Source organism: Myxocyprinus asiaticus, chromosome 9, assembly GCF_019703515.2.
Source record: "Myxocyprinus asiaticus isolate MX2 ecotype Aquarium Trade chromosome 9, UBuf_Myxa_2, whole genome shotgun sequence".
Lineage (NCBI taxonomy): Eukaryota > Metazoa > Chordata > Actinopteri > Cypriniformes > Catostomidae > Myxocyprinus > Myxocyprinus asiaticus.
This window is the reverse complement of record NC_059352.1, coordinates 22257932-22281502: the sequence shown is the minus strand read 5'-3', so window position 1 is coordinate 22281502 and position 23571 is coordinate 22257932. Positions and strand designations below refer to the sequence as shown.

The 23571-nt window shown below is 37.0% G+C and overlaps 1 protein-coding gene across 3 annotated transcripts in view; it reads right to left on the bottom strand.

The window, feature by feature from the left end:
• The window catches only part of LOC127446657 (microtubule-associated serine/threonine-protein kinase 2-like), a 222902-nt gene that overhangs the window by 16301 nt on the left and 183030 nt on the right, over positions 1-23571 (bottom strand). For 2 of the 3 annotated variants that reach the window (XM_051707768.1, XM_051707766.1), the window contains 6 exons: positions 11119-11194; positions 10378-10398; positions 6287-6365; positions 5524-5678; positions 1981-2056; positions 1526-1735 (listed from right to left, as the gene is read on the bottom strand). In XM_051707768.1, the coding sequence (XP_051563728.1) occupies positions 1526-1735; positions 1981-2056; positions 5524-5678; positions 6287-6365; positions 10378-10398; positions 11119-11194 (617 nt within the window). The remainder of the gene's footprint in view (positions 1-1525; positions 1736-1980; positions 2057-5523; positions 5679-6286; positions 6366-10377; positions 10399-11118; positions 11195-23571) is intronic. The other variant, XM_051707767.1, reaches the window with a different exon arrangement.

Genomic DNA, 23571 nt, shown 5'->3' with positions numbered 1-23571 from the left:
ATTGCAATGGGCATTAAATCTCTTAAACTCTCATCTTCCACAATCAGCTGGTAGACTGTGGCTATCAACTTATCTACAGCAATCATGATTCGTGTCAGGGCGTCAACCCCAGTGCCGCTTTGAACTCCACATGAAGAGCACTTGCAAAGAAAAGCATCTCATTCTGCATTTTGGTGACAGTTAAGACTTGACATGCTTCTGTGATAATTAAAATGCGTCTTACATAGGCTGAAAAATACATGGTTTCTATCACAAGTACCACCTGGGCTTGTTTTGTTCTTTTAATAGTTTTAAGAGGTCCTTTCTCCATCATTATGACAGGGCAGCACTGTTGTGTTTGCAGAGATTCTTTTATTTACTTCGATAACAACCTCCATGGCTCTTTCATAGGATAAAGGTTAGGGTTAGGGTTTTTTGTTCGTTAAATGAAGCTTAACATTGTCTTTGTGTTTGTTTTTGAGTTGCCACAGTATGCGATAGACTGGCATGTCTTAAGGTCAATATTAGGTCAAAAATGGCAAAAAAGAAACAGCTTTCTCTAGAAACTCATCAGTCAATCATTGTTTTGAGGAATGAAGGCTATACAATGCTTAAAATTGCACAAAAAAACTGAAGATTTCATACAAAGATGTACACTACAGTCTTCAAAGACAAAGGACAACTGGCTCTAACAAGGACAGAAAGAGATGTGGAAGGCCAGATGTACAACTAAACAAGAGGATAAGTACATCAGAGTCTCTAGTTTGAGGAATAGACACCTCACATGTCCTCAGCTGACAGCTTCATTGAATTCTACCCGCTCAACACCAGTTTCATGTACAACAGCAAAGAGAAGACTCAGGGGTGCAGGCCTTATAAGAAGAGTTGAAAAGAAAAAGCCACTTTTGAAACAGAAATACAAAAAGAAAAGGTTAGAGTGGGCAAAGAAACACAGACATTGGACAACAGATAATTGGAAAAGAGTGTTATGAATCTTAACCCCATTGAGCTTCTGTGGGATCAGCTAGACTGTAAGGTGCGTGAGAAGTGCCCGACAAGACAGCCACATCTATGGCATGTGTTACAGGAAGCATGGGGTGAAATGTCACCTGAGAATCTGGACAAACTGACAGCTAGAATGCCAAGGATCTGCAAAGCTGTAATTGCTGCACATGGAAGATTTTTTGATGAGAACTCTTTGAAGTAGTTTAAGAATTTCTGAACATTTTTTTCAAACTGTAATAGTCATTTTTCATGTTATTAATGTACCTGACTATATATTGTGATCAGTTGAATGCCACTTTGGTGAATAAAAGTACCAATTTCTTTCCATAAAAGCAAAATCTGTACATTATTCCAAACTTTTAGCCACCAGTGTATATATGAATTTGTATTATATTAATAATTTTTAACTTTGAAGACATCCTCAGATGTCCCCAAAGAAAGACTAAACCAGATTTACCTAACCTTTGGGGACAATTTTGTCCTTTAAGTATAGCTAAATAAACCTACCCATACATATAAACAACTGTCTTTGGATACTCACATCCTGGTGCAATTTCTCAAGATTCTCCTGTAGTTCATAGAAGTAGCGGGAGGTGATGAGACCCTCGCGGGATTTGTCCAGGCAGTCACGGGATAGTTCGATGACCTGATGGTGGATGAAGCTCAGGACGCCGTCAGCTAGAGGCATGACTTTGTCAGGGGCTGAAGAGGATATGAATTCAGCCAGCCGTTCCTCCATCTGAGCAGTAGCCTGTGGGACAGAGGAGAAGGTGACAGGCTCTAAAATGCTTTCCAGTATATTGGAATAAATTCTGCAAATAACAGTTAAATCCACAGAGAAGCTTCCAGATGCCAAAAAAACAAAAACAAAAAAAAAAACATTAGTTAGATGTTACAGTAGTAATAGCCATCAAGAAACAAGATGTGAAAATTAGCTTTATAGTCCATTAGAGTGCTTCAATTGTGCAAGTTTATCACTGTTGTTTTAGAGCTCACCTTAGGGAAACGCTCCTTGTAGACATGGTTCATCATGACTATCTCATGGTCAAAAGATATGGGTGAGCGCCCAGGGCTGAAAGTGCAGAAAAAATAAGCAGATAAAGTTGGAACCCTGCAGAGGGTCTGACCTGAAATGTCTTTCTTTTTTTATATTTAAGAAGGTCAAGCCTATAGATCTTATCATTTCAGCCATAATGTTCCTCTGCCTTCAAGCAAAAACATTATAATAACATATACCTGAATGACATGATTGCAACACCTGTATTCTGACCAATCTAACCACATTCATGTCAAAATAGCATCTTCAACCAATGTGATAAAGCAAGAGATGCTCCACAGGAAGTATTTAATTATTGTTTGGTGTGTGTTTGTGTGCTTTTGATACAGGGAAATATATTACAGATACAGCTGTGATCGTATGAGTCACTCCTGTTAGGGAAGGTAAGCTGGCCATGTGACCCTAAGGATGAGGTAATGCTATTAGTCATCAATCGAAGGCTCATGTTTCCTATTAGCCCATCTGATTGAATGAACACATACTCACCATAGCACATCTGGTCAACCTCCAGGGTGCCATTTAGCAATGTGCCAACGAATGCACACATTAAATTGGCTCATCTACAGGTGTGTCCATAACAATAAGATACAGGGGAGAAATATTCTAGTCAAATCTTCAACCTACTTGAGAGCCATTTCAATCAAAAATTACGATCAGACCAACGGGTGCGGTAAGAAAAGGTTAACTCTGACAGACATTGATTTGCAGCCTAAGGGAGCTGCATTAACAATTACACTGAGAATATTTCTGCTGAGTGAGGGAGAAAGGAGATGGCAAAAATGAAAGGAAAAAAAATGCCTTGGCGTGATCCTCTACTTTTATAAAATAAAGAATTAACACCTGAGGGGCAATAATATTCAGACAGATGATAATTAGCAAATGTTATTATTTTTCTGTGATGGAATCACAAATGTCCTTGCAAATTTCTTTAAAAAGAAATTTTTCTTTTTAAAAATGACCTTGACGTTGAAAAAGAATCTCATTACAGTTTTAAGCCAAATAGATTTAATTAAATTAAGGACAGCATATGCGTTTTGTTAGGGGGGAGAGAGTATTTGCATTTGTATAAAGAAATATAAAAAGACAAACAGAGGGAGTTTCGGAACAAAGCTTAGAGGTTTTCAGTGTGATTAGTATGCAAAGAATTAATGGTGCTTGTTAAGGCAAGCGTCACTATAACTATTGCTCATTTTAATCGCAGTGCACAAATAACTGCACAATTTGTCCTACGAACATGAATGATACCTCAAGTCGTGCGGCTTGTTGGAGAGTTGTGCTGTTACTCTTCCAAACCTCCTAGCAATGACCCAATACACCAAAGCAACCACTTTTAAAACATGTTTTAACATAGCAACATGCTAAAAATCTCTCTGAACATGTTTGCAACCTCCCACAACATTCTAGCATTGTGGTGTCGAGTTTTGCACAAGCAAGCACCACTCACATTTTCTTTAGAAAATGTACAAATCTTGTTTTGCATTTATTACTCTGACTGTTCTAGTGAAGACTATCAGTGAGATGCTATCACATGGAACAAAGGAAAAACAAAGGGAGGGATTGCCAGAGAGAGAGAGAGAGAGAGAGAGGAGGGGATGAGAGTGTGTAAATGTGTCACAGTTGAGCACAGAAGTGACCTCTAAATCCCTCCGAGGAGCAGGAGAGCAGGGAAATCAGCTAGTTAATTGGCCGTGACAAAATGGTCTGCACACAAACACTCTTGAATGAGATCATGGGAGAACCCAAACACAGAAAAAGCCATACAAGACACACACACAAACACATTTTGGACACATTTCTGATTATTCTGGTTAATTGTAATTAACTTTGACACATTAATTTTAGGATCAGACTTGGCTTGGTTAGCCGGAAAGAATCCAGATTGTGAGATTTATATTCTGGCATTGAGCTCTTCATTAGAATAATATTCTTACTGGAAACATCCAGCTACTGCTACCAAATGGCATATGGATGATGGATGATGACCACTGTATGTTGAGCTCATTACTCATTACAAGTATGTGTGTGTGCATGTGTCTGACTGAGTAAGGTAAAAGACCAAAAGAAAGAGAATGATGGAGAACTGCCTGCGGTCTACGCACAAAGCATCACCTCTGTCAATTCTCTCTGCATGTCTGCTTTCCAAGACCATGAAATTAGCATAATACTGCTCCATTTTCTCATCTCTAATTAACCAGTTTGGGCTTTGACTACAATTCCTCTATTCCTCTCCTTCCCTGTACAGCCTTTTCATCCCTCTGTCCCTTCTTTCACCAGGAGAAATGGATAATCCTGGGAAGAAGTAATCTGTAAGATGTGGCAACAGCAAACCTCTCTCCCTCATCCAATATTTATGAATCTAATTCTGGAGTGCTGAAGCCCCTGCTGAGTGTGTCTAGATCCTGAAGGAGGGAAGGCCAGTGTTTCCTGAATAAGTCATCTTAACAGAGAGTGAAAGAGAAAGAGACAGTGGGGTGGGAGAGAGAGAGAGAAAGAGAGATGTGTTTACAGATAAGAGGTTCATAAGGGAGGTAGTGTCTTTACTAGTGGCTGAGAAGAAATGATTCAGGCTAGCAGGTCTGGAGACATGTGAGTGACTACTGGAGAACCAAATAGCTCAACTGTCGAAAAAGAGAGTAGCCAAAAAAAAAAAAAAAAAAAAAAAAGACAAGACAGGTTGAATCTCAATGAAACATGTCCAGGTTCCATTTCAATCCAAAGTCAAAAGATATAAAATAAGAAATTATATTTTGCAAAAAGAATATTTACAGTCTATTACAGTATCAAAATTCTCATTACCGTAATGCATCTGAACGTTTCACTTGTTTTTTTGTTTTTTTTATTACTATTATTCTGAAAGATGATTCTCATTAAATACTTGCTAGTATAAAACAGTAATTTCTTTTACTGTGATCAAATATTTTTTTCCCTTAAGTCAGCCTGAATTTAAGGCACTACACCAAAACACCACCACAATTTATAAATACTTTACCATTTAAATAACATATTTTTTTTTTAACACTATGGTAATGACACTTGGGAAAGGAAGAATTTGCTAAATTGCCAATTGAAAATATTGTAACAATGCGAAAATATCTTAAATATCCTAAAAATATCAAGCAAAAATATACCTTCTTAAGTCTTTCTTTTGATTTTGAGGTGAAATATGACCTGGACATGTTCTTGACAGGTTTCATGAGATTCCCCCAGACAGACAGAGAGAGTCATAAAGAAAGTGTGAAGGAAGAAGAGTAAAGAGGCATCAATGTGACGGGTGCCAAGGCTGAATAATGCTGTCTTGGCAGAGGAAGCCAAGAGTCTAGAGAATGAGGTGTGGCAGTTTCCTGTCAGAGCTGAAGATTTGGCCTTTAGGAGTGAGTGAGAGCCTGAGGGCCCAGCTGACAATAGCACACTCACCGCATCATGTTCCGTTGAAGGCCAACTTTTGATTGTTTTGAAATGGGACTGTGTGAGTTTGTGTGTACCTGAGACTGCGGGAGCGGGGCCGCATGGCTGGAGATCTCCTTCCATCCTCATCCGTGATGCTCTCCGAGCTGAAGTGTTTGGTGAGGAAGTGCAGCTCGTCTGCGGTGGGCTGGAAGGGCAACTGGTGCAGCTTCTCCTGAGATGAACATGATGACTGTGAGAAGCAGAGAGGGAGGGATTACAAGGATAGAAGTCATTGCATAGGCTGCCCTGACTATCAATCAACTGCCTTCATTGGCGGGATATTGTTGATTGTTAATTTGAGAGAATTGGTTGTCATGAAAATATTGCCACAATGCAAAAAGACTTGGTCTTAAAAAAAGGCTTCATTTTTTTTAATGAAATATATTTAAAAAATATATATAATTTTGTATTTTTTTAATTTCCAAACATTTTTTGAGCGATAAATCCAATTTTAAAAGGTGACTAATTTAGTTTTAAATAAGTAGATGTTTTCTTAAGTAGACTTTCATTGGGCTTTTGTGGATTGAAAAACCTGATTGAGTTACTGACTGAGTTTGGGGACAAAACTCTTTTAAAGCGAATGCATCAATATGAGGCCACTGACTATTGTTCAGGCTAAAGGGAGCTGCTTTGTATTTAAGTTTATCCCACTGAAAGGTCAATAGGATAAAACCTCAGGGCAAGGTTAAGGCTTGAGATCAAATGCAATACCAAACAATGCTGCATATATTTGGGGTTCATGCAACAAAGAGGGGCTACAAATAGAACACAGGCAACAACAGACAAACACACACTCACCGAGACTGTTGAGCTGGGGGTGTTGGTTCCATATCCAGAGGATGGCAAAGAGGCGAGAGACCAGCGGCGGCCATCTGTCCTAAAAGAGTGGATAAACCAGGAAAAGAGAAATTCAAGAGTTTGGCTCATGTTAAACGAATAGTTCACCAAAAATTCTTTCATAATTTTCTTATCCTCATGTTGTCCAAAACCCATATCCTCATATCATTCCAACTTACTTTCTTTCGTGGCACACAGATGTTAGGCAGAATGTTAGCCTCAATCATCATTCAAGTTCATTGTCTGGGAAAAAAAAGGTGCAATAAAAGTGAATGGTGACTGAGGCTAACATTCTGTCTAACGACTTTTGTGTTTCATGAAAGAAAGAAATTCATACAGGTTTGAAACGACATGAGGGTGAGTAAAAGGATGACAGAACTGTAATTTTTCAGTGAACTATACCTTTAACTAATGAGTGCACACTACTGCTTATTTCTTTCTTGATATTATCAAGACTACACAAGAGAAATAGCACCAGCAGCATTCAAACCAACATTGATAAATAAGCAGACAATCACAGCAGACTGAAGCACCGAAGCATATGATTAAAATATCCACAAAAGGGGCCTGGGTAGCTCAGCGAGTATTGACGCTGACTACCACCCCTGGAGTCGCGAGTTTGAATCCAGGGCGTGCTGAGTGACTCCAGCCAGGTCTCCTAAGCAACCAAATTGGCCCAGTTGCTAGGGAGGGTAAAGTCACAAGGGGAAACCTCCTCGTGGTCGTGATTAGTGGTTCTCTCAATGGGGTGCGTGGTAATTTGTGTGTGGATCGCGGAGAGTAGCATGAGCCTCCACATGCTGGGAGTCTCCGTGGCATCATACACAATGAGCCACGTGATAAACTGCACGGATTGACTGTCTCAGAAGTGGAGGCAACTGAGACTTGTCCTCCGCCACCCGGATTGAGGTAACCACGCCACCACGAGGACCTACTAAGTAGTGGGAATTGGGCATTCCAAATTGGGAGAAAATTAAATAAAACAAATTCCACAAAAACTTAATCAAACTGCAACTATAATGATGATCACTGATACATTTACCTGCACACTTCAATAAAGATGTGTATATGTTCGTACAGGAGCAGCACATACACATATAAAGCCATTTCATGCAGTGATAATAAAGCCGATGTGACATGATGGAATTTTTCCACACAACAGCAACATGTTCACTCAAGCACATAAACCAATGATGACTGATATTAGGAATTCAGCAGACAGTCAGTGTCCCTGTACATGGACACCAGAGGTGGGTAAAAATATCTATTTCCCAATGCATCATGATCTTCATTTGAATGATCTAGATATCAATTGTTAAATCCCAAAATCGATCTTTTACTCTATGCACAACCCTCCACTACAATGAGAAGAAATCCCTCGCATTTGCATTCAAATTTTATGCTATGCGACAAAAATGTTATATATTTGGTAATTCAACAGCGATTCAACAGCGAGATCCTTTCACTGTAGGTTGAGAGTAAAAGTTGTTCCGTGTAATTGTGTGTCCAAGGACGAGACCCACGCAACCGCTTTGTCAATAAATAATACCCTTTCTGTTCTTTACAGTCAGTTGTTGATTAAAAACAACAAAAAATAAACATTTAATTCTAATCAGGCATAGCAGAGATGAGATAAAGCCATTCGAGTCCTCTCTCGTTAACATGCGCTAAGTTTACAGAAATGCAAGGTTTCCTTACAGAGACAGTAACGTTTTTTAGCACGTGTTCAACAAGTCAATGTAAATACCTGTAAATAGTACAAACTATACAATTAGGCAATAAACATGGAACAAATATAATATATGCAATATAATATCATATTTATTGATTAAACCCTTATTGATTTGTTAATTTTTTAAAGCTAAAATGTGACCAAAATGATGAAAAACGTAATATATAATTAGTCAAAATAATATTTTCATATTGTACCTAGTTAGAAGCTCACCTGTATAATTAACAGCATTTTCTGGGTGAGAATGTATTTGTTATGTAAGCAAAAGGGACATTATAACTAGTGGTCTACCGATATATCGCAGAGTCCGATAAATCGGTCGATATTCTCACTTCTTTAATTATCTGATAAATTTTCCCGTTTGGCCGATTTCTTTCTTGAGGGCGCTGAGAATCGACTGCTTGCACGTGAAGCGACTGAGACATGTAAACGACCAGTCACGGTTCGTTTTGTTGTTACGTGCCATCGTGTTACTACAATAACAGACCGGTGTGCAACACAGTGTCATTTAAACAGTCCGCATAACAGAGTAGCGGCAGACGCGTTTGAGCTCATAATGTTAAAGTGCTCGCCTGTTTCATTCTCCCTCTCTCTCTCCTCAACAGTTGCCTGTAATTTTAACTGTCTTGTCTAATGATAAAAGGCAAATATCAATAAAACTTGTATTATATACCATTTGCAAATATGCAGATATCTCGTTGAAACAGATGTCGTTCATGAACCTCACGAAAATCCAGCATTTTCTTCCCGTCGAGTGCTCATTTAATATCTTCCTCTGAAGAGCGTATTCTATCAGCCAGAATCAAAACTTCAGGATCAAAAGTTCCTCTCATTCACAAATCATGACGGTCTGGCCTATGAAAATCCAAGCAGGCGATCCAGGCTGTTTAAACTCTCGGGAGATTGAGGCTCGCACTGGATCCGCACTGGAAAATGCGATTGCTAATGTGGACATGCCATCCCTGGTTGCTGGACTACTGTGTGTACTGATATTTTCTTCTTCCTAATATATTAACAATGTCTTCATGTGCAAATAAATTTAAAAAATTTGACGGCTTAACAAAACTGCTATCTACCATTTAAAATACAATATAATTTTTGTAGTTTTGTGTGAAATTGAGAAAATATGGTGCTAAATAAGAGTTTATTATTTCTTTAGCAATTTTATGTTTGTTATTACTATATTAAATTGGGTGATATATCGGCATTGTATCGGCCTATCGGGCACCCTGCTCTCTGGATATCGGCATCGGCCATTAAAAAACCCATATCGGTCGACCACTAATTATAACTAAAAAAATACCCATATGGATCGATATTGAATCAAAATCGAATCGAGAGCTTGTGAATTGGAATCAAATCGGTAAATCTGTATCAATACCCACCCCTAATGTACAAAATGAAAAACTTAGATGACTTTACATGCTATATTTAAAGGAATAGTTCACACAAAAATGTAAAAATCTTTCATCAGTTACTTACCCTCATGACGCTACAATCCCATATTACTTTGTTTCTCAACACAAAAGGAGATGTTTTAATGAATACTGGGGTCCGTCTTTTCCATACAGTTCATAGAAATGTACTTTAAAGCTTTAACAAGGACTACTTTTAAGATACATTTTGGTCTTTTTTTTATTATTAAAGAAAACCGCTATCAACTGCCATAGTATAGCAAAGACAGGCTGTGATATTCATTAAAACATCTATTTTTGTGTTCCGCTTCAGAAAGAAAGTCATATGGGTTTGGAACGATATGAGTGTGAGTAAATTATGATCTAATTTTAATTTATCTGTAAACTAACCCGATTACAATTTGCAAAAAATTTGAAATTAGTACAGTGATTTTGATACCAATGACAGGTACAACTTTAACAAAGCAGGGTTTTATAAACCTTGAATTAACCTAAAAAACTATATTTTGAACTATGAATAATTTATATACAAATATATTACACAAAAAAGCAAAAAATATAATATTGCTGTTTTTGATATCCCTGCACAAAAATATACATGTATAATAAATTTAACGATTTATGTGAAGCGCAGACTTCGTTGAAGGCGAACCATGTGGAATATTTTTATATGTTTGGATATCAGTTCTTAGCACACAGTCAAGCTGTTTGTATTTAGCTGGCTGATTGCAATGGGACGATTACTAATTTATAATTCAATGCATAAATGAAGTTGCCTTTAGAGGTTTTTAAACAGATCTGACTGACAGCTCTAACTAAATGGAAACATGATGTTTAGTATGGACAGCCATGCTGCAAGCAGACACAGGAGATGATGTCGTAAAGGGAAGTGGGGTGATCATTACCTGTCAGCCCTGTGTCCATGACTGTATGGAAGAGAGTACAGCATTAATAAGAGACACTACTGTTGGGGCATCTGTGTGTTTATGTACTGATACTATGCACATCTCTTGCTTTCTCATGACCTACATATCCCACATATGTCAAATCCCATCCAATCAAGCAAATCACATGCATTCATCCAAATCTGATTTCTGTGTATGGCATGCCACATGTGTCTTAAGTATTGGTCTTCTGAGATAGTCTTGTTCTTTGTCCATTAGATGGCACTGTTGGCCCATGAGTGATTCTGGCTCAATGACTTAATGGTCTTGGCTCTATGGCTGACATTCAAACAAATCCTTTTCATTAAGCCTGAGGTCATCAGCTCTGTGTGTTCTCTCCCAGTTGTTAAAGCATTACCATCTTTTGCTGCTCAATTACCAATTCAGATTTGCTCATTAACATTTGTGGTGCTATTATTCAGAGCCACAGAGAAGATTCATGGGACATTACAAATTAATTGAGAGTTGGGTGCTTAATAACAAGCAGATGATCAACAACGAACAACAATTATACTTGCAAGGGGAGCAAAGAGATATTTTAGTTGCTGAATTCATAAAACTTCTTAAAAAATTTATTTTTACTAGGACTCCATATTTGTAAATCTACAGAAATTGCAAGAATTTTGCCCATTGCTCTTTGACCCAACTACAGTTCATCTAATATGTAAATCATTATGACCTATGGCTTGTGATGTCACTCACCTGCGAGCCTGCACAAAGGAGAAGTGGGCAGCAGTGTTTGGAGAGAAATTGCGTGGACTGTCCAATGGACTGCTCCCTGAAACAGACCCAAAACATGAGATTTAGGGGATTATTTACAACTCTGGCCATGTCAAAACTACTGCATTTTTGGTGGAAAACTGTTTCTGTTTCCCAAGTATGTGGTACTAAAGAGCATTTGCAAAAGTCTCTGTTTTCGGTGGAGGAAAATGCTGTTACAGTGTAGATGAGGAATGTAGATTCCTCTTTTGTGGTATTCAAATCATTGCTATATGAACAGGCAGTTTGCATGCTTTATACAGTATCTCCATACTATCATACACACCAACTTAACTAACAATTTTTTTTTAAATCAGTCAAGACACTGTCATGAGAGACACATGGGGAGTTCACTTCAGGCAGCCTAGAGTTACATTATGCCCATGCTACTGGTCCCACCTTTTCTCTTCTGTTAATCTTTCCCTTTATTTTATTTATAAACGCCCTTTTAAGATAACAAAATCTTTTAGGAGAGTGGGCTTATTGGGCAGGCTCATTTAGACCAGAGATACAGAGATAAAACACTCTTTGATCATGGGTTTTTCTCCCGCTATGCTCTTAGATTAGTGCTCAGAAAGTGAGGCACTTAGACCCTATTTAAGTGCTATAGACAACAGTTATCTCCATCAAAAATGGCTTAATTGGAATGATATTCCACAATGAGTATCATTTAATGACTTGCAGACCATAAGCAAACAATCCTTTTTTGATCAACTCAAGATTAAATTCATATTCAAGGGATTTTGCAAAGAACCTCACATTATTTATCTTTATATTCCAGTGGTAGGCTATTTTAAATTAGATTTCATATCCTGGGCTCTTCACATTGTGTACATTTTAAACCAGAATTTGGGATTAATGATATAAAGCATATAGGGAATTTGATTAAGAGGCCATAAAAATCCAGCTATGGAAAAATGCTACTATGACTGGTGTCTTTAATGGATATAAAAGAACAACATTTCATTAAAAAAAAAAAAAACTAAATTTTTAGTCATTTGTGAATTAGCATAGATCCAGACATCATCAATCAACCAAGTCAATCTGAGCAGTGGGGGGCTCCTATCTGGACTGTGTGGTAAGGTTTGGGTCACAACCTACCCCCATTTATTAATCATGAATTAATGCATTCGGCAAGCATCCCGTGCCAAATCTTAAATATTAATGCGAGCATAATTCTTTGTCAGGAAGGGACAGTAGGAACAGCTGCGCACAGCTGGACTAGGACACACAACATTGCGTATCTGTCACGGAGATGCATTCATTTAAAAGAAAATCTCATCACAGAGGGGCTAGGAGAGCATAGAAGAGATAACTCGGATGGCACAATAGTGTGCTACACAGCCAGGCACCTGCTTATTTTTCATCATGAAGACTGTTGTGAATGAAGAGATTTTAGACAGTTTCTGATGCTATACACAGCTGCAGAGATGCTGGTATAGAAAAATGGAAAGCTCACCAATCAGTACTCTGTTGAATTACACAGATCTTCATAACTTTCACACCACAATTGAATGTGGCACCAATCCCCCACATGTGACACAATCTGTCTTTGCATCACAATATGGAAAAAAATTCTAAAATTTTCAATACCGAACTCAGACACTTTCTTCTGTGGAATTTAATCAGAAATGTATCCGGCTTTCTGCATCATGACTTTAGTGTGAACATGCATGTAGGAATTCATGTGATATTGACATCAATCTAACTCGACATTCACCATAACTATGTGCTTGATTTTCCCTTGCTTGAATTACAAAATAGTTACATTTTACATTTATAAGGTTATATTCATTAACATTAGTTAACATTAACTAACAATGAACAATACTTTTACATCACTTATTAATCTTGGTTAATGTTCATTTCAACATATCCTAATAATTTTTTTTAATTAAATTGCATTCATAAATTAACATTAACCAGATTATCCTCCTGAGACCCCCGCGTGACTACAGTGTGCATTTTCCATGTCATTTTTTGATTTTTTAACTAGTAGCACCTAATAAACAAGTTACATATATATATATATATATATATATATATATATATATATATATATATATATATATATATATATACACACACATATATACATATATATATATACACACACATATATACATATACAGGTGCATCTCAATAAATTAGAATGTCGTGGAAAAGTTCATTTATTTCAGTAATTCAACTCAAATTGTGAAACTCGTGTATTAAATAAATTCAATGCACACAGACTGAAGTAGTTTAAGTCTTTGGTTCTTTTAATTATGATGATTTTGGCTCACATTTAACAAAAACCCACCAATTCACTACCTCAAAAAATTAGAATACATCATAAGACCAATAAAAATTTTTTTTTTTAGTGAATTGTTGGCCTTCTGGAAAGTATGTTCATTTACTGTATATGTATTCAATACTTGGTAGGGGCTCCTTTTGCTTTAATTACTGCCTCAGTTCAGCGTGGCATGGAGGTGATCAGTTTGTGGCACTGCTGAGGTGGTATGGAAGCCCAGGTTTCTTTGACAGTGGCCTTCAGCTCATCTGCATTTTTTGGTCTCTTGTTTCTCATTTTCCTCTTGACTATACCCCATAGATTCTCTATGGGGTTCAGGTCTGGTGAGTTTGCTGGCCAGTCAAGCACACCAACACCATGGTCATTTAACCAACTTTTGGTGCTTTTGGCAGTGTGTGCAGGTGCCAAATCCTGCTGGAAAATGAAATCAGCATCTTTAAAAAGCTGGTCAGCAGAAGGAAGCATGAAGTGCTTCAAAATTCTTGGTAAACGAGTGCAGTGACTTTGGTTTTCAAATAACACAATGGACCAACACCAGCAGATGACATTGCACCCCAAATCATCACAGACTGTGTAAACTTAACACTGGACTTCAAGCAACTTGGGCTATGAGCTTCTCCACCCTTCCTCCAGACTCTAGGACCTTGTTTTCCAAATGAAATACAAAACTTGCTCTCATCTGAAAAGAGGACTTTGGACCACTGGGCAACAGTCCAGTTCTTCTTCTCCTTAGCCCAGGTAAGACACCTCTGACATTGTCTGTGGTTCAGGAGTGGCTTAACAAGAGGAATACGACAACTGTAGCCAAATTCCTTGACACGTCTGTGTGTGGTGGCTCTTAATGCCTTGACCCCAGCCTCAGTCCATTCCTTGTGAAGTTCACCCAAATTCTTGAATCGATTTTGCTTGACAATCATAAGGCTGCGGTTCTCTCGGTTGGTTGTGCATCTTTTTCTTCCACACTTTTTCCTTCCACTCAACTTTCTGTTAACATGCTTGGATACAGCACTCTATGAACAGCCAGCTTCTTTGGCAATGAATGTTTGTGGCTTACCCTCCTTGTGAAGGGTGTCAGTGATTGTCTTCTGGACAACTGTCAGATCAGCAGTCTTCCCCATGATTGTGTAGCCTAGTGAATCAAACTGAGAGACCATTTTGAAGGCTCAGGAAACCTTTGCAGGTGTTTTGAGTTGATTAGCTGATTGGCATGTCACCATATTCTAATTTTGTGAGATAGTGAATTGGTGGGTTTTTGTTAAATGTGAGTCAAAATCATCACAATTAGAAGAACCAAAGACTTAAACTACTTCAGTCTGTGTGCATTGAATTTATTTAATACACAAGTTTCACAATTTGAGTTGAATTACTGAAATAAATGAACTTTTCCACGACATTCTAATTTATTGAGATGCACCTGTATATATATATATATATATATATATATATATACACACACACACACACACACACACACACACACACACACACACATGCAGTACTGTGCAAAAGTTTTAGTCACTTGGGAAAATTTTGCATAGTGAGGATTTCTTCAAAAATAATGCCATAAATAGTTTTCATTTATCAATTAATGTCAAACAAAGTCCAGTAAACATAAAAAAGCTAAATCAATATTTGGTGTGACCACCTTTGCCTTCAAAACAGCACCAATTCTCCTAGGTACACCTGGATACAGTTTTTCTTGGTTGTTGGCAGATAGGATGTTCCAAGCTTCTTGGAGAATTTGCCATAGTTCTTCTATATATTTTGGCTGTCTCAATTGCTTCTGTCTCTTCTTGTAATCCCAGACTGGCTCAATGTTCAGTGGGGGGCTCTGTGGGGACCATGCCATCTGTTGCAGGGCTCCCTGTTCTTCTATTCTATTCTATTTGCAAATGAAATGTTTGGGAGTCCAAAATTTATATTTCTTATTGACACACTAAAGCTGAAAATATAAATAACCATTTTAAGACAAATGTTTTTGTGAAGCATCTTATGTACCCAAGACTTTTGCAACGTACTGTATATATATATATTAGGGGTGTAACGGTTCAAATTTCTCACAGTTCGGTTTGTATCATGGTTTTATAGTCACGGTTTCGGTACGGTTCAGTATTTGCTATGTTCGGAAAAAAATAAATAAAATATTACTTCAAAATCCAAAGAATACTCTATCTGGTAAACACTTCAACAGGTTTGCCCTTCACAAAAATCATGGTTTTACAACAGTTACCACAGTTTAATCATGGTATTTGTAGTAAAACCATAGTAACCACAAAATCAACATGGTTACTGTCATGATTACAATATAGAGTAAAATCATGATTACTATATGAAAACTGCAGTATTACTGTTATAAAACCATGGTTAATTGTATCAAAAACATGATTTCTGCTCAGATGGTTACTTCTGGTTCATGGTTACTACAATATTACTACAGTAAAACCATGGTTAATTTTCATCAGGATCCTTAACTTAAAAAAAAAACAAAAGAAAAAAAAAACACTTCTCTAATTACGGAATCAACATTTAAAATTAATACCTGGACTTTAATGCTACATGCATCAACATAAAGTGCATTTTAAACTTAACATATATTCAACATTCAGAATCTGTACTAGGAATGTGCGCCACAACTAATTTGACTGTCTTTTAAACGGAAGTTTTGTAACCGACTAGTCGACTAGTCTAAAGAGAAACCAACCTTCAGAAAACAGTAAAAAAAAAAAGTGTGTTTATGCGACCCATTTAAAATACTTAATCTATTCCAAATCCGATGCTAAATTCCACTGAAAAGGTGCATTTATCTGCGATGTCCTCGCCTTCAATTATGATCATTGTACATTAAATATAGAACATGACACGCATTCACTGAATCAACGTTTGCGAATATTTAACAGACATAATTATTGAAAACAACTAAATGAATAGTGCAGGATCAATGGAACAACCATTAAAAACTTGTTCTAAATTCAAATCACCAAGTAAAAGTTACTTAACATCTTAAAACAGTCAGGACATTGTTGAAAATAATTAACAGGTAGACTAAGCCAAATCTATGAGAGAGAAAAAAATGCACTGCAAAGTTGCGTGTATTTCACCACGTGCAGTCGTGCATTAACCATTGATCTAATATGACAGCTGTTCGGTAAAGAACGTTAACCAATAACAGTTATGATGTAAAAAAAAATAAAAAAATAAAATAAATAGCTATAGGATAGAAAAAAAATAGGCCTGTGAAATTGCCTGCAATAAACCTAATGTATTCTAAACATGTCGTGCACACAAAATATAGTTTAACTCATTCAGCAGTCGGCACCTTGTTGAAAATAGCCTTCTTAATCAGCAGATTAAAAAATGGCATACCTAGCCTAAAACAGTTATTTTCTAGGCTACTTACTCAAAAGCATAATTTTTTGGATGAGCAAAATTAACCCGTCGACATGGTCCGGTGAAAGACGGGACTTGACTCACCTGTGACGTCTATCCTGCACTTGAAAAAGCCTGCTCAGTGGAAAAATAACGTTCAAGTATGCACAGATTTAAAGAAGACTCAAATGTGAAAACATCCATAGGGACTTTCAAACATTTGGAAAGCCGATTCCCGCACCACCACCGAAGTGATTTCATAACTACTTTGCTGAGTTTGCTTGTCTAGCGAGAGGTCATTTTCCTGCGCGCGCCGCGAGTGAGAGAGGGAAGAAGCACGCGCAGCCTGAGGTGAAATTAAACTCTGTATCTGCTCCAGAAATCCTCTTTTTAAAATAATATTTGTATTATTAATTCTATTTAAAATATGTAACATTAATATGACAGTAATTTAAGTGCAGCCTCTGTAAAAATATAAAGCCAAACGTAAATGTGTAAAAAATTATGATCAGTTTAATGGGGGGAAATATTAACCGACTAGTAAATCCAGTGTCAACTAGCAGCATCAGAACCGTTTAGTCGACTAGTCTCGCACATCCCTAATCTGTACATCACTATAAAAGGAATAAACTTGCTATAAAAATGGATACAAGAAGGGATGTTGTGATAATGTGGCTCGGGTATTTTAATCATACATGGAAATCCCACATATGACACTGAACACCCTAAGCACTTTAGTTGTTGTTTCATGTCTGTCTGAATTAGCACTGAGTGCCTGCTTAAAAACAGAAGGGAGTGTGTGCAGTTTCGGCTCATCTGCGGCTCTTTCTTTGGGTGATATCGGCGTAAATGATTAATCATGTATCGATGTATTACTATAATGGCATTTTAATGACATTAATCAAAGCGCATTACTGACGCAGGAAACAGGAAGAACTCCTGTGTGCGTTTTAAACCCTCGCTCACATTTTTTACATAAATTACCAGAATGCGGCACTCGCGTCGAGCAATGTCGGCAAAAAGTGCCTGTTTTTTGACCATCGCTGTTGTAATTGACTGCAAAAAGAAAATATTTCCAGAAAGGAGAAACACATGGGGCTTCTCTCCCAGCGAATCGTTTTCTACACTCGTCGTTATCAACTACACACAACGTGTGAGAACTGTGATGTCATCAAGCTGACCCACCTGAAACACAGCTTGTGGAGCTTGTTTATCAACAGAGCCATACAGGTGCATCAGAGGAGGTTATAACTGTGCCTGTATATTTGACTCTTTGTTTCTTTCACCAAACCTTGTTCTCCAGATGTGTCATTAAACTTGGTTACCGAACCATGGGTGGCAAACCGTACAGTTCGTTTTTTTTTTACAGAGAACCGTTACACCCCTATATATATATATATATATATATATATATATATATATATATATATATATATATATATATATATATATATATATACACACACACACACACACACACACACACACACACACACACACACACACTGGTGGTCAAAAGTTTGGAATAATGTACAGATTTTGCTTTTTCGGAAGGAAATTGGTACTTCAATTCACCAAAGTGAATTAAACTGATCACAAAGTATAGTCAGGACATTACTGATGTAAAAAACAGCACCATCACTATTTGAAAAAAGTTATTTTTGATAAAATCTAGACAGGACCCATTTCCAGCAGCCACTCCAACACCTTATCCTTGAGTAATCATGATGAATTGCTAATTTGGTACTAGAAAATCACTTGCCATTATATCAAACACAGTTGAAAGTTATTTGGATTGTTAAATGAAGCTTAACATTGTCTTTGTGTTTGTTTTTGAGTTGCCACAGTATGCAATAGACTGGCATGTCTTAAGGTCAATATTAGGTCAAAAATGGCTTGCTCTAGAAACTCGTCAGTCAATCATTGTTTTGAGGAATGAAGGCTATACAATGCTTGAAATTGCCAAAAAACTGAAGATTTCATCCAAAGGTGTACACTACAGTCTTCAAAGACAAAGGACACCTGGCTCTAACAAGGACAGAAAGAGATGTGGAAGGCCAGATGTACAACTAAACAAGAGGATAAGTACATCAGAGTCTCTAGTTTGAGGAATAGACACCTCACATGTCCTCAGCTGACAGCTTCATTGAATTCTACCCGCTCAACACCAGTTTCATGTACAACAGTTAAGAGAAAACTCAAGGGTGCAGGCCTTATGGGAAGAATTGCAAAGAAAAAGCCACTTTTGAAACAGAAAAACAAAAAGAAAAGGTTAGAGTGGGCAAAGAAACACACACATTGGACAACAGATAATTGGAAAAGAGTGTTATGGATCTTAACCCCATTGAGTTTCTGTGGGATCAGCTAGACTGTAAGGTGCATGAGAAGTGCCCAACAAGACAGCCACATCTATGGCATGTACTGTATCTGGACAAACTGACAGCTAGAATGCCAAGGATCTGCAAAGCTGTCATTGCTGCACATGGAGGATTTTTTGATGAGAACTCTTTGAAGTAGTTTAAGAAGTTCTGGAAAAAAAAATTTCTCAAATTGTAATAGTAATTTTTCACGTTATTAATGTCCTGACTATACATTGTGATCAGTTGAATGCCACTTTTTATTTTTTTCTTTATTTTTTTTCCTAGAGCAAATAGTTTTCCTAAAAATGTATGTCCTCATATGTGGACAGCAGGACTAAGCTGTTGAAATGTTAAGAAATACCAAGCTATAGAAAGTCAGATTTGTTTTGTTATCAAATAGTTTATATGTGTCCAGGAGTGTTGGTTATTCATGTTTTTGAGACGTTATACAGTAGACATTACAGCTGATTTTCTAAAATGAATATATAATTCTGATTAAAAGTAATGGCCAGCATCATCAAATCACTGCCAATCAAGTTCCAAATAAAAATTTTAATTATAAAATTCTGAATCTATGTACTGATTATCATTGTTCCAAGTCTGCCAAAAATTTTGAGTGGTCCAAACATCATTTGCAGCCTGAAACTGAACTTTTGGTCAGATTCTAGGATTGAATGCATTTAGCTGCATAGGAAAGCTATAAGATGAACCCTTACTCCCTATTTAGTGAATGACTAAACCTCCAGTGTGCTGTCTGTCTGCACTGGTCTCAGAAAAGTTTGAAATGCACCTTGTTTTCATCCTAACTTCAGGTAAAGCCTCTAAAAGCAACATTTTTCAGCTTTTGGATGAATACATTTATTCTCAATGTGAAAATGCAGAGTAAATATATAGGAATACATTTACTAATGTTAATGAATAGCACCTTATTGTACAGTGTAAAAAAAAAAAAAAATATATATATATATATATATATAACAAAATTTCGATTTAATGAAGCTAAATGACCCACAGAAAAGTTATTCAAAATAACAATCAAGGTTTTGGAACGTCTGTCAGAAAACAGCTCCACAGCACTCATCTGAGTACTTCATGTTTATCAGCACTCCAAAGTGCGAAAAAAGAACGAAATATTTAAAGCAGCATATCAAATGAAACTAGAGTCGCTACTCTTTACAACCTAATAGGTTTCAGTGAAAACATCTGAACAGGTTTCTTACCAGAGGCACTTATGTTGGCACTGTGCCCATAGAAGTAGTTCATGGAAGTCGACGCCATGGTGTTTGGTCACGTCACTCGGTGCATCGGAATTTTAACACTTAAATGACTCCTTAGAGTGTCCTGAACAGTATGCAATGGGTTTAAATGAATTTAAATTATGTGTTGCATATAGCAAATCCAAAATAGCGAGTCCTCGCATGAAGCAGCGGGGTTGCACGAGGTTAATAGCTGCTGTTAAAAATATTGTTTATTGTTAGTTCATAATACCTATTAAATTTCTAATGTTATCTAAGACAACCTAATTGTAAAGTGTTCCCAACTAATTTGCGTATTGCACAGTATGAAGTATTACACACAAAGGTGCAAAAATACTGTATATTTGTTTAAAAGGTACATTGACAAAAATCTGTTCTCAAATGTAACACTTTGTTTGAACATTGACAAAAAATTTACAACAGAAGTTAAAATGTTATTCCTAACGAACAGATTTAAGACTGTAAGTCCAAAGTTATTCTAATATCATATAATTACAAAATATTATATTAAATAACATTTTAAAATTGGTTTATAATGTAATGATGAACATGCCAGGGTAGTGTGCTTTTCACATCAAAATGGTCATGTGAACAATGGCATGAAAAAATAAATAGGAGCCATAATCGTAATTGGGCACTTTGGTTTGAGGTGTAAACATAGCTGCAAAGAATGTGTGCTGATGTCAGGAAAACTCTGGGAAGGCTGAGAGCTGGAACAGACAAACAGTGTTGGATACATGACATGGCACCAGGCTTTGCTTGTATTCAAGTAACAGGAAAGCAGTAAACAGTGCTAATAGAACACACTTAGTGCTCTATCTTTTTTCATGGATTGACCAATTTTTGTTTTACAGAGATCAACCTATTCTGCCTCAGAAATGGCTGTATCACATTAGGGAGAGCAGCTCCATTCTTTCCATTCTACTTGTCTGTAGTGTAAAGACACTTAACATAGCGCTGCAGTATTTAATGCTTTTGCTGCAAATAGCTTCTTGAAACAGACTGTAATCAGCGCAGTTTGGCAGTGACCCCCCCTGTTGACTGTGCTTCTCTGAGTTTGAAATAACTTCACCTCTGCTCCTTCTGTTGGCAGACACATTAAAATGTTGCTAATGGCTTTGAAGTGCTTCAAATGAAGCCACATTTGGTATAACGTTCCCTTTTAGATTAGCAATTTAAACATTGGGATTGTTGTGATGCTGTAGCATGTTGCTTTCATTGATGCTGTACTGCTTGATGCAGACAACACAAACGAGTGCTTTCTTTCAGCAACGCTAATGCAAAGCACAATATCAAGCCTTAAAAAAACCTTGATACAGTACACACCTAAAATAAAATGTTGGATTTCATTGCAAATTTAGGCTTTTACATTCCCTGAAGAAAATGTGTGTGGTGCTTACCGGCGCAAAACTTGATGTTAGGGTGTTCTGTTTTTTTAAGTTTTTATATGTGGTTGCTAAGGTGTTCTGGCTAGCTGTTAGGTTGTTTCTTACTGGCCTTAATCAAAACAGCCAAACCCCAAGACTCTATGGCCCTGTGCTAATCTATGGGATTTTTATTGCTTGTTTTATCATCTGCAAAGTCAGATTGCTTTCAATGTGCAGCACCGTGGCAAGCCTGTTTATGCTTACTGATGGTTTAATTCAGTAATTCAGCGACAGGAGGGGGCTGACGAGCAAGCGGGAGTGTTCCTGGACTGCAGCACATTATTTGTCACTAAAAGAGCCAAGCTGAAGTCTTGAGCGTGAGCTGTGTGTTTTATGTGTGCTCTTGATCTGAGCTGTTATAAACACAGCTTCGCTCAGCTCTACACACACACACACACACACACACACACACACACAGTCACACACACATGATGGCTGCTGGCTTTGACAGCTGATCTCTCATTTCATCCTCAATTTTTCTGCATTGTGGAAGTGATACGCCCTGTTGCAGCAGCAGTTTTATTAAGTGTTTCATCACAGGTTTTAGCTGTAATAAAGCACTAGCTTGACAACTGCAGTGGTGTACATTGCTTTGCAAAGTATTTAGACTATAAATTAATTTTCTCTGTTCACTGGATGACAAATCTGAATTTTTTTATTATTAAAAAGCACTTAAATGTAGCCAATTTAAATGTTAGAAAAAAACAAATAGAAAAAAATGAAAATTCTCTTATCATCTAATCACCCTCATGCCATCCCAGACGTATATGATCAATCCCATGAAAATGTCAACCATACCATGAAAAAAAAGTTTTAAGCAAATGATCAAAAACTCTTTTAGGTTGTTCATTTAGGTCTACATTTTACTGTATTATAGTGCTATAATAATGTTTTTTAGGAAACTGCAAGGTTTATCCACCTTTTATGAGGAGTGCACCATTTCTAAACCAGCCATTTTTCATGGTTACAAAAGAGGGGTCAAAGGACTCTTTATTTTTCACTTTGTTAACAATAATAATTTTCCAGAGAGATATGAAGTAGTATAAGACATATATAGAGTCATCGTCATAACAGCGTTTTTTGATTAATTTAAAAGAGCCAAATTTATTAGGTCGCTATGCTTAAGTGCTGCGTCACATCCATAAAGTTTTAGAGGTTAAGTTTATATCACTCAAACAATATTCATTCAAATAAGCTGATACTTTTTGTAAAACTAACCTTTGTCGATGTTAGGTATGATGAACAAACTGTCTCCCTTAACCTGCATCTGGCACCAACAATCATTCCACAGTCCAAATCAGTAACATTTTCAATCCAAGGATTTTATGCAAAAAAAGTTTTAGCGCATCAAAATAAAGCTGATGGAAATGCAAAGTGTCGACATAATATTTTTCCGTTTAACTCTGGCGCATAAACTCTATGTCGATACTTCAAATGTCGTGAAAAACTGGTTTGGAAACACTTCTTGTTGAGAAAATTGGCATTAACGCAAAATTGTAGTGTCACATGACAGAATTTACCCCAATCGTTAGCCTGTGTTAATCATGACGACAAGGTATACATCCATAAAAGCCAATTTATTGTACATGATTATGGATTGATCTGAACGGCATAAAGATCCAATCAATGCAAACATGACACTTCAACACAAATATCATTCACATCAACAAGTGCACGGAGAACAAATTAATGGC